Source organism: Drosophila kikkawai, chromosome X (assembly GCF_030179895.1).
Source record: "Drosophila kikkawai strain 14028-0561.14 chromosome X, DkikHiC1v2, whole genome shotgun sequence".
Lineage (NCBI taxonomy): Eukaryota > Metazoa > Arthropoda > Insecta > Diptera > Drosophilidae > Drosophila > Drosophila kikkawai.
Window position 1 is genome coordinate 27,814,156 of NC_091733.1, and position 16,410 is coordinate 27,830,565.

Here is a 16,410-nt window from a genome sequence, read left to right on the forward strand (position 1 = left end):
GGTTTGTTTAGTTTTCTAAATATGTATATATTTTCTAAAAAATAAGTATTTCTTTTTATTTTAAGTTCAATTTTTTTTAATACGAAAACCTTTTGATATAAATTAATAGAAGATGTTAAATCGGTTTTTTAGTTTTCTAAATATATATTTTATAAAAAATAAGTATTTGTTTATATTAAATTTTTTTTTTTTAAATATAAAAACCTTATAAATAATATATGAAATATAAATTATATATATTTAATCGATTTTTTAGTTTTCCAAATTAAAAAAAAAATATGTATGTATATTTCCTGAAATATAAGTATTTGTGTATATTTTAAATTCTGTTTTTAACCTTCCGAAAATATATACATATTGCTTAATTCATATATATTTTAAAAATGTAATTATATATTATTTGCTTAATAAGTTAATAATTTAAAAAAAAAAATATTTTCTAAAAAAAAGTATTTCTTTATATTTAAAATTATTTTTTTTAATATAAAAACCTTTTAAAAAAGAATATTTATATATTGCTTAAATTATAATTAATTTTTTAAATTTAATATATATTATTTTGTAAATAATTAAATATTTTTCCAAATTTTGTATATTATATTTTTTATTTCTAAAATCAAAAACCAAAAATAATTAAAAGATTAAGAACTTCTTTTGGCGTTAGGGTATTTTTGCCCTCTCTAGGTATTCTTTTTGGTATTTTCAGAGATCCGCCTCTTGGCCATAAATTCAATTTTAGCCTCTAATTACCCCCCCACCGCTCCACCGCCTGAAGCTCCACAATGGACACCGTGTGGGCCAGCAGCAGCTATAGCTGATAAACGCAGCTCCTCCTCCTCCGCCGTAACGCCGGCTGTGCCCTTGCCCCTGTCCTTCACTTGGATTCACCTAATCTCTCGCTCTCTCTCTTCGCGATAAGTCACTTCTCCTTCGCTATTCGTCATTGGAGAAGTTCACCTGCATTTGCAACCCACAATCATGACGGAATCCATCGATGTGCTGGTCTTTGGCTCGGCCATCATTGATTTCATATGGTGAGTGCTCTGGATCAGTCACTTGTTATCCTTCTTAATCCCTTCCCTACTCTATCAGCTACACCCCTCGCCTGCCCAAGCCCGGGGAAACCCTTCACGGCAGCAGCTTCCAGACCGGTTACGGCGGCAAGGGCGCCAACCAATGTGTGGCCGCCGCCCGTCAGGGTTCTCGCACAGCTTTGGTGGCCAAGCTGGGTGCCGATAGCTTTGGCAGTGATTACCTGCGTCAATTGGCAGCCGAAAAAGTCAATGTGGAGCATGTGCAGCAGCTGGAGGGTCAGACCACGGGTGTGGCCCAAATAGCCGTATCCGAGGGCGGTGAAAACAACATTATAATCGTGGTGGGAGCCAACAATTCTCTCAGCTCCAATGATGTGACCAAGGCCCAGTCCCTGTTCGAGAAGGCCAAGGTGCTGGTGTGCCAGCTGGAGACGCCCGTCTCGAGCACGGAGACGGCACTCAAGACCTTCCGGGGTATATCCATTTTGAATGGTGCCCCGGCCATGGAGAATACACCACCGGGATTGCTGCAATTGGCCTGCATTTTTTGTGTAAACGAAACGGAGGCGGCGTTAATGACGCGAATGCCTAGCATTGACACGGTGGAGTAAGTTGCTCTTCAAAAAACTAAACAAAACTATGGCTAATCCTCCTCCTGGATTCCTTTCACAGAGAAGCCAAAATTGCCGTGGAAAAGCTGTTACATATGGGTGCCAATACGGTGATTATAACGCTGGGCAAGCTGGGCGCTGTTTTGGGCAACACTACGATGAAGCTGGAAGATTACCAGCATGTGCCTGCCCCTAGAGTGGCGCCGGAAAAGGTGGTGGATACCACTGGAGCCGGTGATGCCTTCATTGGTGCCTTGGCCCATAATATAGCAAGGCATCCAAAGGGTAAGCTGGCGGATCTTGTGGCCGCCGCCTGTGAGGTGGCCTCACAATCCGTTCAGTTGCCTGGAACACAAGCCAGCTTTCCGCGTAGCACTTAGCTGGGAGTACACTTACTAGCCAGGATTTGCAATAAATCATCTTTCTGTTTGACGTGACAATGCTCTCTATTTAATGGTAATCGTAAGTATAAAAAGAAGTTCTTTCCAATGGGCTACACGGGCAATTTGTTGGTCCACAAAATGATGAAGACGTTGACTGTTGGCGGCGGCGGTGGCACATGGTGTGTGTGTGTTGTTGTTGATCTGTGTGTAAAAATGCTACATCCTTGTGGCTCCTCCCTGCTGGTATCACATCACTTTTTGCCTGACTTTTTGATGCCGCCACCAACAAGAGGTCCCTTTTTGGATGCATTCGCCTTGGCCGCCTCCATGGCCTTCTGCTGCTCCTTTTGCTTCTGCTTGAAGGCCATGTCATCTTCGTCCAAGTCCTTGCTGTCCTTCTTAGGCGCCTTCAGTGGCTTCTTCTTACCGCCCTCGCGTCCAGACATGATTCTTTGCTATTGATTTTAAAGGGGAAAGGGAAAATGCCAAAAATCAGCAAAAATAAGCGGAAAATTCGATGCCCAAGGAAAGTCACGCACCTTTATCACACGTTTTCCTCGCAATCAGTGTGACCGTAGCGGTAGGGCTAGAAATAACTGTTCAATACATGACAAAAATACTAAACCACAATTGTTTTTGGTATTTAGCTTGCTATCTCTTTCTAGCACATGTACTTGTTATGGAATAGAAAACGGCGAAAGCGTATGCGATAGCTGCATTTTAGAGATGCAAACACATCGATAGTCAGGACATTAGTGATGGGAAAACAAACGATAGGTGAGTACACCGATGTTTTTAACATGGCAAGCGGGATTTTAAAGTCTGGAAAAACACTTTTTTGTACATAAATTTATAATTTGTGTTTCATTTCCGATGTCAATAAATATGATTTCGATAAAGAGAGTCGACCAACAACTAACAAACGGCATATCGATGGAAGAACGGCTCGGACGAAGACGCTAAACTTGGAACGGGATTTGGCTAGACATTCTTGGTTGCCTTACCTCCATGTTTCTAGGAGCTTCTCCTGGCTGCAAAGTTCCCAATGGGTTACATGAGATGCCCCAAGCCTGTTGCAATTCTTATATATTTGCATTGAACCATCGCAGTTATCGATAACATCGATTGATTTGATAGCTTCGGTGCAACACTGCGTTTTTTTTGCTGTTCTCTTTCGGCTGTTGTTTCGTGTGTTGACCAATAAATTTTTCGCATATTTTTTCGACTTTTCCTCAAACCAAGAACCGCAATAAGCGAATTAGGCCAACGCCGTTAGCCAGCGCAGCAACCGCAAAGCGAATCTTTGGCCCAAAAACGCACGTGTAAAGCGTTCTTGCCCAGCAAGCGCAGCAGCAGTAGTTACCGCAGAGCAGAGAGATCCATCGGCAGCCGACGGCGACGACGACGTTCCAGGAAGCGACATTTACGCTACACATACAACAACAACAACAGCAGCAGCAACGGCGGGAGCAGCGCGTGAAAGCGAGCAAGCGAAAGAAGAGAGCAGCAAGCAACAAGGACTCGGCGAAAACAGAGAATCCTGTCCAAGATTTGGGAATCCTGCCAGCACAGCACAAGCAAAGCATCAAGCGGCATCATCAGCAGCAGCAGCACCAGCAACTGTTGTTGTCTTTTTTTTTGCTCTTTTTGATTTGACTTTCTTTTGTTTTGTGTGGGCCCAAGCCCAGTTGTCCAAGTCGTTGCCCAAATCCCTCAAAGTCGGACAATTAAAGATGGCCGCTGCCGGTGGGAGCGCAGTGAATGCGGTGAACGATTGCTTTAGCATCGGATCCACAGTGGTCTGTACGACCTGTTTCAACGAGGAGGTGGAGGGCGAGGTGCTGGCCTTCGATCACAACACAAAGATGCTTATCCTGAGTATCCTTTTTACAAGAAAAATATATGAAAAAACAAAAATCTAGAAAAAAAACTAGGAAAATCTAAAACAAAATCTAGAAAAAATCTAGGAAAATCTGTACAAAATCTAGCAAAAAATCGAGGAAAATCTAAAACAAAATCTAGAAAAGGTCTAGGAAAAATCGAGGAAAATCTAAAACAAAATCTAGAAAAAATCGAGGAAAATCTTAAACAAAATCTAGGAAAAAACGAGGAAAATCTAAAACAAAATCTAGAAAAAAATATAGGAAAAATTGAGGAAAGTCTAAAAGAAAATCTAGGAAAATCTGTACAAAATCTAGAAAAAATCGAGGAAAATCTAAAACAAAATATAGAAAAAATCTAGGAAAAATTGAGGAAAATATGTACAAAATGTAGAAAAAATCGAGAAAAATCTTAAACAAAATCTAGGAAAAATGTAGCAAAATCTAAAACAAAATCTAGGAAAAATCTAGATAAATCTGTACAAAATCTAGAAGAAATCGAGGAAAATCTAAAACAACATCTAGGAAAAATTGGGGAAAATCTAGAAAAAATTGAGGAAAATCTAAAACAAAATCTAGGAAAAATTGAGGAAAATCTACAAAATCTAGAAAAAAATCGAGGAAAATCTAAAACAAAATCTAGAAAAAATAGTAAAATCAAAGTGAAAGTTCCTGTTTTTTTATATAATATTTTTCTGGTTATCCTTACATCTTCTACCCCACCCTGCTAAATCCTCTCTAGAATGCCGGTCCAAGTCCACGGAGGAGCTGAGTGATATCTATGCCATGAACCTCTCGCTGTGCAGCAACGTTCAGGTGGTCAAGGAATGCAATGGCAACATTGATGATCCTCAGAAGCTCAACCTGGAACAGGTAAGTCTAGGCCACTAGCTCTTTTTACTAAGCTAATTACTCTTTAAAAATCAGGTGAAAATGCGCCTGAGGAAAACAGTGGAGCGAAGGCAGGACTATCTCAAGTCCAAGAATGCGGATGTCAGTCCAGAGGCGCAGGAGCTTTATAGAGCGATAGCCAAACAATACGGGGTATGCTCTCTCCTCTGAGATTTAGCGGTTTCCTAACTCTTAACTCTCTTCTTTTTCATTTTTTTTTTTTTTTTAGTACAATGAGGTCTCCTGGCAGGGACTCAACATACAAATACTGAATGAAGTCACCATTTCGCCGCCGTACCGAGTGGACAATGTGGTGTCCAGCTCGAACAACGAAACATCATGCAATTACATTAAACGGATTGTAAGAAACTCTTTCAAAAATCAACAACACTTAGAACAGGATTGTCGTTAAAGCAAAATTAATTAATTTTTTAATTATGTACAAGTCATTATTTGTTTTTTTTTTTTTTTATAACAAATTAATTGGCTTGTCACATAAATTGAAATCAGTATTCCCTTAAAAACTTTAAAGAATTTTGTTTGTGCATTTTAAATCAAAATTTTGTGAAATTTACATCCTACATTCTATATTTTTAATTTAAAAAAATAAATTTAAAAAATTTGAGAAATTTAATTAAAACACAAAATAATAATAATATTTAGAAATTTGTGAAATTTTATTGCAACTTAAAATAATAATATTAATTAGAATTTTGTGAAATTTACGTCCTATATTTCTGCATTTTTATTTAAAAATTTGAGAAATTCAATTAACACACTTAATAATAATAAAAATAATAATGAGAATTTTGTGAAATTTAATTCAAGCCCGAAATAAGGTGCTTCAAGTATTTTGATTTCAATAATAATTATAAAAAGTTATTATAATAATTAATAATTAAACTGTTATTCCGAAATCTCTGACACTCGTGTTGCCTGAACCACTTTAAAAAGAAACCCTAAATAATAAATTCTATAATAATTTCTAATGCCAGATTAAACAATTTTTCAACACGAGACCCTCGCCCGTGCCAGAAAGCGGCGCTGGGGCCAGCACCTCGTCAGCATCCGTGTCTCCCACGTCCTCATCTCTGTCGTCGAGTAACGCTGCATCTGGATCTCCGGTTCCCGCAAACTAATTAATAAAAAGAGTAACAAAAAAAAAAAACAAAACAAAAAACAAAAACAAAACAAAAAACAAATGTGCTTCAAAAAGGACATACAATTTGTTTTCTTTTTTTTATACATAAATATGTATTTTTTTTTTAGGGTTCGGGGGGGTTTTTATATAAGGAATTTCAGGTCTTTTGAAAGGCAATTCTTTAATTTAAAAATTAACAAAGACTTGCATTCAATTTTTTTCTCTAAAAAAGAAAAATCATTTTCAAGATCTTTTTAAAAGAAATTTTCAAATATTTTATGTTTTAATATATAAAAAAATTAATTAAAAATAAATGTAAATTTCTTTAAAAAAAATCATGTCTTCAAAATTTTTGTTTTTAAGAAATTAAAGAATATTTTATGGATAAAAAAAAATAGAGAAATTAATTTTAAAAAAATATTTGTAAATTTCTTGAAAATAATATATATTTTCAAGATTTTTTAAAATGAAATTTAGGAATAAGGAATTTCTTTAAACAAAATTCAAGATTAATTAATTAATTCAAAATTTTTAATAAGGAAATTTACGAATATTTTATGTCTTAAAAAACATATTTTTTTTTTAATAATTTTTTTTTAAATTTATTTTATTTACGAATATTTTGTCTTTAAAAAATACATATATTTTTTTTTTAATAATTTTTTTTTTAAATAATTTTAAATATTTTTATTTAAAGATTTTATGAAATGGTTAATTAAATTTAGAAACAACACCGATAACTGCCTGCTTCCAGCTATCGATAGCCGATAGAGCAGCATGTAGCCCCTTCCCTGTGAATGGCTCTTTTGAGAAGCCAGCTGAAAAGGCCGCATTTTTTTCGTATTTTCCCAAATTTCACCAAATAACACAAAAAAAATAGAAGCGAAAAACAATGGAGGATGTGCAAAAACACAGTGTTCACACACTGATATTCCGCTCCCTGAAGCGCACCCACGACCTGTTCGTGTCCAACCAGGGAAACCTTCCGGAAATTGACGACCGGCTGTAAGTACTTTCAAGTTTCTAAAAGAAAATACAACTTATTGTGGCTTGTTTTTTCTGAGACAGAGAGAAGCTGCGACGCTCTATCAAGGCCAGGGACAGCTATGGCCTGGTCCTGGACAAGGCCGCCAAGATAGGCGAGGCCAGGAGGGGAGCAGGAGCTCAAGGGCCGGGCGACAAGCCGCTGCTGGCCATAACCGATGGCGCCGAGGTGGTCAAGTATGCAAGTGGCAGAACAATAGATAAACCAGGAGGAGGAGGTGGAGCACCACTGGTCACTGGCAGCCACACATCCCTGGTGCGCGCCTCTCTACCCAACAATGGAGGTGGTGCAACCGACAGCAGCAGCACTAAGGGTACAAATGGCAGCGCCAGCAACCTGCAATTGATACCGAAAAAGGCACCAACTATCCCAAAACCCAAGTGGCATGCCCCATGGAAGCTCTCACGTGTCATTTCCGGCCATTTGGGCTGGGTACGTTGCATAGCCGTGGAGCCCGGTAACGAGTGGTTCGCCACTGGGGCCGGTGATCGTGTTATCAAAATCTGGGATTTGGCCAGCGGCAAACTAAAGCTCTCCCTCACCGGTCATGTGAGCACTGTACGCGGTGTGGCCGTCAGCACCAAGCATCCGTATCTGTTTAGTTGCGGCGAGGATAGGCAGGTCAAGTGCTGGGATCTCGAATACAACAAGGTGATACGTCACTATCATGGTCATCTATCGGCTGTGTATTCACTGGCCCTGCATCCCACCATCGATGTGTTGGCCACCTCGGGCCGGGATTCGACAGCCAGGATCTGGGATATGCGGACCAAGGCAAATGTTCATACCTTGACGGGACACACGAATACGGTGGCCAGTGTGGTGGCACAAGCCACAAATCCACAAATTATCACCGGTTCCCATGATTCTACTGTGCGACTGTGGGATCTGGCCGCCGGCAAAAGCGTCTGCACGCTGACCAATCACAAAAAGTCTGTGCGCAGTGTGGTTTTGCATCCATCGCTGTACATGTTCGCCTCCGCCTCGCCGGACAACATCAAGCAGTGGCGCTGCCCGGAGGGTAATTTCGTTCAGAACATCTCCGGGCACACGGCCATCGTGAATTGCATGGCAGCCAATAATGATGGTGTCCTGGTATCAGGCGGCGACAATGGCACCATGTTCTTTTGGGACTGGCGTACTGGCTATAATTTCCAGCGTTTCCAAGCGCCCGTTCAACCTGGTTCGATGGACAGTGAAGCGGGCATCTTTGCCATGTGCTTCGATCAGTCGGGCACGCGGCTAATCACCGCCGAGGCGGACAAGACCATCAAGGTGTACAAGGAGGATGATGAGGCCAGCGAGGAGTCGCATCCGGTCAACTGGCGGCCGGAGCTGCTCAAGCGACGCAAGTTCTAAGCCGAAGGAGGAGTCGGGCTTTCATAGACTTTAAGCAAATTTTAGGTTACAATTCTCCAAAAACGATTTCATTAAAAAGAAAAGAAAGAAAGGAAACTACGAGGAGGTGAACTTGGTTTAAGTGGGGAATCCTTGAAGCCTTTAGCTTCTGGAGGGTGAATGATGAACATAAAGCCTGCCTAAAGCCAAAAAGAAGCATCTTTAGCGAAGGACTTGGGTTTTTCTTTGATTTCTTTTGAAATTTCTAAAGTTTTTCAAAAGATTTCAGTAAAAAAAATTCTAATTTCTAAAATTTTTCAAAAGATTTCAGTAAAAAAAGGAACCTATTTACAAGTAGGTTTACTTATTTTAAGGAACTTGGTTCAAGTGGAGAATCCTTCAGCTGCTGGAGCTCGAATGATAAACATATATGATTTATATCCATATTTCTACAATTTTTCAAATGATTTTTTGGTTTTCGTAACTTTTTTTTCTTATTTTTTATTTTGAATTTTCAATATTTTAGGAATGACTCAAAATCTACTGAACGAAACATTTTCAAATTTGGTACATAAATTCTTTAACCAATTTTACAAATTATATACAAAATATATATATACAAAAAATAAGTAGTTGAATATGGAATGAGACTTACCTTGTCCCAAATTCGGCATTTATGGGCAAACCAAGGGAAGCGATTTGAACTTCCGATTGATTTGAGATTTCCCAGAGTTGCATTGGTTTTTTAATCTGTAATTAAAATGAATAAATAAATTTTAAAATATATATATGAAAAATTAATTTGAAAATATTTCAAATTTAAATATATAAACAATTAATTTAAAAATATTTCAAATTTAAATATATAAAAAAATTAATTTAAAAATATGTTAATTTTAAATTTAAATTCATTAATAATTTAATTTAAAAATATTTTAAATTTAAATAAATACTATTTTTTATTTTTAATGATGGATAAAAAAAAAACTAATTTGAATTCTTTGCCTGTTTAGACACTCTTTCGATATATATTTCGATAAATATCGACTACATTTGATTTAAACCGCTTCAATCCCATGTTAAAAAGTAGTTTTGAAGGTCCCACTCGAAAGCCCAAAACCCACTTGGTTTTGGAATAAAAACACAAAGTTGTAACTTTCTAAGCCCAAGAAGAAACGAAATATAGACGATATCGCGCGCACTCATTTCATTAGAGTTCTTGGTATTTTTATTGGTTTTCGGTTTTGTTTTCTTTTTTTTTTACACATAAATAATTTGAATTATTTGCTGCATAAATAATAATAATAATAATAATAATAGCATAGTAATATATATTGTTCAAATATTGTTTTGTTGTGGGCTCTTCTCTGTTTATATTTGATTTTATTTTGTTGTTAGTTGCGTTTTGTTTTGTTTTTTTCTCTTTTCGCTATAGTTAACAAAGAAAAAAAGCTCTAAACGATTTGTGTATTATAGTAATTTATTAATTAATATTATGTTGTCTAGTCCTTTGCGTACATTTTTATCATTTCATGTTTTAAAATCACAAATAATTGTTGTTTGAAACAAATCTTATATTTTTCCACTTTTCCATCTTAGCTGCGTCTCTCTCTCTCTCTGTCTATCTATCTCTTTCTATATCTTGTCTCGCTCGAATATATCAACTGTCTCGCTCGCTCTCGTTCGTGACTCGACTTTTAAGTGTTGTTGTTCTTTGTTATCTTTATGCTTTTTTTTAAGTTATACTTGTGTTGCTCTCTCTCTCTCTCTCTCGCTCTCGTATATATATATATGTGTGTGTAAATCTTTTGTGTTATTTTGTTTCTTTCTTGTATTTAGTTTAGTTGCTTTGTTTTAGTTTTAATATTTATCGTTTTTTGCTTTGTTACAACATCACCACCAACTTTTCTCTCTGTGTTTCAACGCTTATTTACAACTGACAAAAATAATCGCTAAGCTTTCGATAAGTCTTTCGATTATTTTGCCTGCTATTAAACAATTATCGATTAAGTATATAATATATAGCATAGAAAATACACACACTCTCTCTCTCTTTCTCTTTCTTTCTCACACACACGCACACGCGTTAAGCTTAACTCTAAATTGAAATTAAATTTACAAATTAAAATCCAAAATAATTGTTTAAAAAACTAAAGCAAAAAATATTACAATCTGATGTCGGGATTTTGGAACTACATATAACTGGAACCGAAAAAAATCAGAAGCTTTTATAACTGATTATTGGCTGCTGCTGCTGGTGTGTGTGTGTGCGTGCACTGCAATGTGTGTTAATAAATAATTATATATGACTTAGCCGTAAGATTAAACGAAAGTTGCTTTTTTTATATTTAAAATATATATAGTATCCGTGGGGGAGGCCGAGATGCGTGACACTTGTTCAAATTTCGAGCTGTTTTGCTTCCCTTTTGGTGGTGGAGCGGAGTCTGGCCTGGGCAATCCAACCCATAACATAATTCCCTTCGCTCCTTCCAACTGTCTGTGTGTGTGTGTCTCTTATCCTTTCTTCTCTTTTTCTTTCTCTCACTTTTTCTTTTTTAATTATAAATCTTGATGGCCTTCTCGGAAAAGTTGAGCGAGCTACGCTTACGCGATTTGTTGATGTGATCCAACCCAAAGAAGGGCAACTGACCGCTGGTCCAGGTCCTATATACATCCAGATCCACCGGCGTATTGTCATTCACATCCGCATTATGGCCCACGGTGATGACACAGAACTTGTAGTTCTCCCACTCCTTGTCCGGTACATTTAGGCGTTTTTGGATGCGCTGCTTCAATGCACCATACGGCTCTCCCTGACGCGCCTTGGCCAGGAAGGGTACCCCAAACGAGTTGTATAGCTCCTTGCTGAAATGGGCCACCGGTACGAGATATTCGTTCTCCGCCAGCTGCATCTCCTCCGCCGGCACCTCCTCGATGCGATAGATCTTCTGTGCGCCCTGCGTCGTCGATATCGATTCGGTGGTCTTTAGCAGCGTATCCAATGCTATTTCATCCTTGCAAATCGCCACGATCTTGTGATTGCTGACCTTAATCAGCCGCAGCTTGCGACGACTGTTCTCCGCGAACGTTATCTTCTTGGCCGCCTCGTCCAGCAGGCCCTTGACCGTGTCGTTCTTGTTGGGATACAACACCAGCTCCTTCTCCTCCTTGAGGTCGCTGCTCACCCAGACGCACTTGAATTGTTTCTTGTTGTCCAGCTCGTGGATGCTGAGGGACAGGCGCTGGTAGAAGATGCGCTTGGGGGTGCTCGCCTTGTTGTATGCCACCAGATCCTTGATGGTGCCCTGGGGAATATGGGAAATTTTTATTTAAGATGGTAGAAAATATCGATATTATATCGATATTTAACGGAAATGGCAATATATAAATCGAAAAGTCAATATTATGTTTTAGATGTAATTAAAATAATCGGGAAATGCTAAGAATTAAGTACATTTTAATATCTTTTTTGAGATTTTTATCGACTTGATACTCAAGAAAGAAACTAGGTTCTTTTTCCCTTTCAAAAGTCGATATATAATCGATATAAATCGATTGTTTAGTTAAATGTGCGATGAATCAATAATGTGTTTTACATTAAATCAAAAATTTAAAAAAAAAAAAAAAAAAACAAAGAGTTAAACACATTTTAAGGATATTTTTCATTAATATCGATATTTAAATTCAATATTTTCCATTATATAAAATTTGATTTATTAAATTTACGATGTTTTTGTTGACTTCGATATACAACCAAGGATAAAATCAAGATAAAACCGGTTCTACAATGTGTTTCCCTGTAAGGAGAATGGATAGGAAAGGAAACCGGTTCCTACTCCCCTTTCCAAATCAATCATTAAAACATAAACCCAAAATTAGATATGAAATTAAAAATATTATAAACGCACCTTGAATGTGTAGGGCACCGCATTGCCCGCCGTCTCCTTGTAGTTGTTGATGCACATAAAGAACTGCAGCTTCTGGGGATCGGTATTGAGCCGTTCGGCCACCGCATTGGTCAGCTGATCGTAGTTGTACCGATTGGAGAGCTCCAGCGTAAAGTCCGGCTCATTGGGATTGCATTTGTCGCTAAAGACAATCTCGATGCGATAGACCAGATCCAGGAAGTAGTCCTCCACCGTGGGCAGGTCCAGCCTAGCATCGACCGTCTCACGTTCAAAGATGAGAATGGGACCCTGAAGGTGATCCTGCGGTATGAAGAGCACACTGTCGATGGGTTCGGACAGATTGGCCACCTTCTTGTCGGCATACTCGTCGAAGATGGTCAACTCGGTGTCCGGCTCAAAGCCCAGTTTCTTGTTGACCTCCGGCACCAGATCAATTAGCCGCCGGCTCTGAGGCTGCTGTGTGCATCCGATGTAATTGAGGCGTTTATTTCGCGCATCATAGTATTTAAGGAACAGCAGGACATCCGTTTTGGGATTGAAAGGAGGCAGAGGGGCAGGATTTTCGGGCGAGGCAAGTTCCAAAAAGATAACCCAGGGCTTCTGTGACGTGGGTATCTGCTCAATGGTCCGCGAGCTCTCCGCCTCAAAGTCAAAGTGCAGGAATTTCTGCGTTTGGGCAGTGCACATATTCCACATACGCATACGATCTCGCGAAACGCCAAATCCCTTGACAAACATATCCACCAGCTCGTCAACGGTTTGATTTTGCTTGAGCTTAAACGGTCGCTGATGGGTCTTCTCCAGATCGAAGAGACGCCGCTTCTGCTGACCCTCAAAGTACTCCTCGAGTATAACGTGCACCGAGACATACAAATTGGCCTCGCTGCGCTCCTTGCGCCTGGCCATCTCGATGCGCTTCTCCAGATCGAGTCGTTCGACCAGATCACTCGAAATCTCGCTCTCGGGTATATCGCCCAGAACACGATCCAACTCCGATTGCCGTATGTAGACCAGCATGTAGGCATTGCTGCATTTGGCATGGAACGAAATCTCATCGTCCATGCCACCGTAATTCTGTTCAATGGCCTCCTGCTTGCGGCAACTGGAGACCACATCGTCGTCGAATTTGAACCAACGTCCGTCTGCCTTTGGATTGATAAAGACCACATAGTGACCGCCATGATTGTCACCCGAATGCACCAGCACCGCATGCAGTACATAGTCCGCCGATGTCTTCTCGCCCTCGGCCAAATAGCGATCCAGATTGATTTGCTCATAGAACTCGAAGCGATCATTGTACTTGATTGAGCTGTCCGTGATGGGATCGTATTGGAAACGCATCAAATGCAGATGAAGGACGGGCGGGAATGAAGTGAAGATGACACCCTTGCTGGCCTCCTGCAAAAATTTATAGAGAAATCACGGGGTTAGAGTTAAGGTTCTTGAGGAGATTCCTTTCCCAGCTCCACCACAAATTTAGTTTAAACCTTAGTTAATTAACTCACCTGCAGGCCATGCACACCGGCATCGTATTTGTTGTCGCCCTCCAGCGTCTCGGAGGCCACATAATCCTGGAAGGACTCGTAAATGTTCTTCTTATCCTTGATATTCAACTGAATGTCATAGAAGGTCTCGTAGCGGGTGCTATTATAATCCACATTCTTGCACTTGATGTACGATGACATTTTGCCCTCAAAGAGTCCTGGAATGGTGCCCTCCAGGCATGTGCCCTTCATCTTTGACTCCAGCTTGTCGAGGAGAACCCTTAAAAACTCTTGGACATCGTGCTGCATAAACGAATCGAGTGTCTCCCAGCCAAACGATTTGGTTAGTTTCTTGGTGCCCACGGGACGATCACCAAACTGCAGTTCATGGAACACCCGTTGCAAGGATAGACCCACCGACTTGGTACTATCATCCGCCTCCGTGGGTATACGATAGACAGCCAATCGCAACGAATTGGTGAAGTACAGCGTCTGCAGCAGTGAGTTCATATAACAGGTTGCTCCCTGATTCTTGAGACCCACATAGCCGGTGTGCTTCTTCGAGTCCCAGAGGACACCGTGCGGGGCATCGGCAATGACATGAACCTCCAGCGTAATGCTGTTGTTGTGCACATAACTCTTGTCCGCATCCTGAAGCTCCTGCCAGGTTATAAAGTTTGAATAACCATAGTCATTCTCCTTGGAGTAAAACAAATGCTTAATGCGTGCCCGGGAGAAGGGCTGGGCGTCCGGCTTGTGACACTTGAGCCTTAGCTCGGCAATGGCATTGCATGACCAGGTGGGTGAATCATTCTCCCCGTTGCACTGCAGGAAGAAGCCCAATGCCCGGTCATTGGGTATAACCATTATCTTCCAGGGCAGCATTCGGACATAGACGGGCGGTGATAACCGCTGGCTTTTCAGTTGACCCACATTCTCCACGGTAAAGGAGAATGTCGTCTCTGAACGGAACTGATCCTCCTTGGTTTCATCATCCATGCCCATGGCCTCGACCGAATCGTTATTGCCGGCAAATGTCGTTGAGCTACTGTCGGCAAGTAATTGCTGTGGCGGCACGTTGCCGTTCTCGCTGGGCAACTGGGTGATTGCTCCTGCGGCGTGAAGCTGCGGATGTATAAGGTTCTTGAATTTCGGCAGTTGCGGTGGCGAATTCTGCTGCTGCTGTTGCTGCGCGGTCTGTTGCTGTTGCGGCGCAGTCTGTTGCTGCTGCTGCTGTTGGAGGTCGCTGGTGATGATCTCGACCTCTTGGGTGTCCTGGGTGTCCATTGCTTCGATCGAGTGGTCTGTTTCTATTTCCATCTTACTCGGCACTTGAATGGTGCTGAATTTGTTGGCTCCTCCGTTATCCGGAGGATCTCGGTAGGAAGAGGGAACAGGGGATAATGGGAGCGCGATGCCTTTTATAGGAGACTTCTTCGAGTTGAAGGCGTGTCACTGGTTCAACTCTTGATTGTTTGTGTTCTCTTCCGGCGGCGGCGGCGTTCGCAAAAAAGATTCTGTAACAAACAAAATGTTAAAAAAAAAACACACACACATACACAAACAGAGCAGCGCACCGAACACGCACACCGCGTTATGAATATGCAAATATGTGCCAGGCAATTACGCATACATGCATATATAATGTACATGCTTTATTCTGTGTGCAATGACTGGATGAAAATTTTCTGGCCAGGCCATGTTTTATGCAATTTTTGTTGCGGCGGCGGCAAAAACTAGAAGAAGAAGCAGCACCACGAGCGGCGGCAGCAGCAACATTAAATGCGTCGCCGCTGCTCTGCCGCTTCTTCTTACACGCACACACACATACACATATATATATATATAAGCGCGCGCATACACACACGCTCAAACTTGCACTTTTCTTCTTACCTTTGCCGTTCTTGCCAAAAGAAGAGAAAATAAGAGAACTAAAAACAAAAACTAAAATATTATTCCTTTGCTTGCCGCTTGTCCAGTGTGTGTACGCCGTCGATACGTATGAAATTAATTGGTAACCGCAAAATAATGTTCCTTCTCTTCTCTTCTTTTCCTTTTGTATTTTGTATTTTGCAGTGTGCGTGCGAGAGAGAGCGCGTGTGTATGTTTTGTTGTGTGTGCTTTCTTTCCAACTTACACTTCAATTTATGTCCGTACACTTCTACATCGGTATGGGTGGGCTGCGGCTGCTGCGAGTGTTTTCGGCTGCTGCTGTAAGTGTGTGAGTTGCACGTCGGTTTTTTTTATATTTATTTATTTTTTTTTTTAGGGGGGAAGCAAACAAAATATAATAGAATTTGTCGAAAACATAAATTTTGTATCGGTTCTTTAGCGTTAAAATTTTAGAAGAAAACACCTGGCGTAGCTCGCCATAGGTTAATTAATTAATATTACGAACGAACGCCTGCTGGCAATTGATATTTGTTTCTGGAAAAAATATCGATACTATCGATTCGAAAGAAGGGGGAATACATCGAAAGGTGGGAAAAACCTATCGATGTTCGTGAATCGATTTAGGTTGCTGAACAAATTTTAATTAATAATCCTTTCCTTAATACATATTTAAAAATATAAAGCAACGACGCCAAAATGATGGAAACATTAAAATACGAAATCCATATTTTGTTTATTTATAAATACAGATTTATGTCTGACCAGCTGCCGTGGTTGCAGAAATCCGCAATTTTAAGCGTTA

At 40.1% G+C, this 16,410-nt stretch overlaps 5 protein-coding genes across 6 annotated transcripts; 3 read left to right on the forward strand and 2 right to left on the reverse strand.

Annotated features, from left to right (window-relative positions):
* The first annotated feature begins 730 nt into the window (after positions 1-730).
* LOC108076097 (ribokinase) lies at positions 731-2,077 on the forward strand. Its single transcript, XM_017168820.3, has 3 exons — positions 731-1,034; positions 1,093-1,641; positions 1,707-2,077. Exons 1-3 carry the CDS (start codon positions 979-981, stop codon positions 2,023-2,025), a joined length of 924 nt encoding a protein of 307 aa, XP_017024309.1. The 5' UTR covers positions 731-978; the 3' UTR covers positions 2,026-2,077.
* Positions 2,067-2,719, reverse strand: LOC108076100 (translation machinery-associated protein 7 homolog). Its single transcript, XM_017168822.2, has 2 exons — positions 2,568-2,719; positions 2,067-2,483 (listed from the first exon to the last, which is right to left on the reverse strand). The coding sequence occupies exon 2, from the start codon at positions 2,472-2,474 to the stop codon at positions 2,280-2,282; it is 195 nt and encodes a 64-aa protein (XP_017024311.1). The 5' UTR covers positions 2,475-2,483; positions 2,568-2,719; the 3' UTR covers positions 2,067-2,279.
* Positions 2,720-2,894: 175 nt separating this feature from the next.
* On the forward strand, positions 2,895-6,017 carry Lsm12a (LSM12 homolog a). Its single transcript, XM_017168821.3, has 5 exons — positions 2,895-3,906; positions 4,651-4,781; positions 4,836-4,952; positions 5,029-5,160; positions 5,795-6,017. Exons 1-5 carry the CDS (start codon positions 3,762-3,764, stop codon positions 5,936-5,938), a joined length of 669 nt encoding a protein of 222 aa, XP_017024310.1. The 5' UTR covers positions 2,895-3,761; the 3' UTR covers positions 5,939-6,017.
* A 714-nt stretch (positions 6,018-6,731) lies between these two features.
* Positions 6,732-8,440, forward strand: Tango4 (transport and golgi organization 4). The gene is made up of 2 exons (XM_017168845.3): positions 6,732-6,945; positions 7,009-8,440. Exons 1-2 carry the CDS (start codon positions 6,833-6,835, stop codon positions 8,342-8,344), a joined length of 1,449 nt encoding a protein of 482 aa, XP_017024334.1. The 5' UTR covers positions 6,732-6,832; the 3' UTR covers positions 8,345-8,440.
* A 1,036-nt stretch (positions 8,441-9,476) lies between these two features.
* On the reverse strand, positions 9,477-16,264 carry Usp7 (Ubiquitin-specific protease 7). 2 transcript variants are annotated; one of them, XM_017168775.3, is made up of 4 exons: positions 15,853-16,264; positions 13,737-15,232; positions 12,232-13,629; positions 9,477-11,628 (listed from the first exon to the last, which is right to left on the reverse strand). In XM_017168775.3, the coding sequence occupies exons 2-4, from the start codon at positions 15,033-15,035 to the stop codon at positions 10,879-10,881; spliced, it is 3,447 nt and encodes a 1,148-aa protein (XP_017024264.1). In that variant the 5' UTR covers positions 15,036-15,232; positions 15,853-16,264; the 3' UTR covers positions 9,477-10,878. The 2 variants fall into 2 exon arrangements, with proteins under 2 accessions (XP_017024264.1, XP_017024265.1); XM_017168776.3 differs by lacking the exon at positions 15,853-16,264 and adding an exon at positions 15,609-15,786.
* Positions 16,265-16,410: the final 146 nt, after the last annotated feature.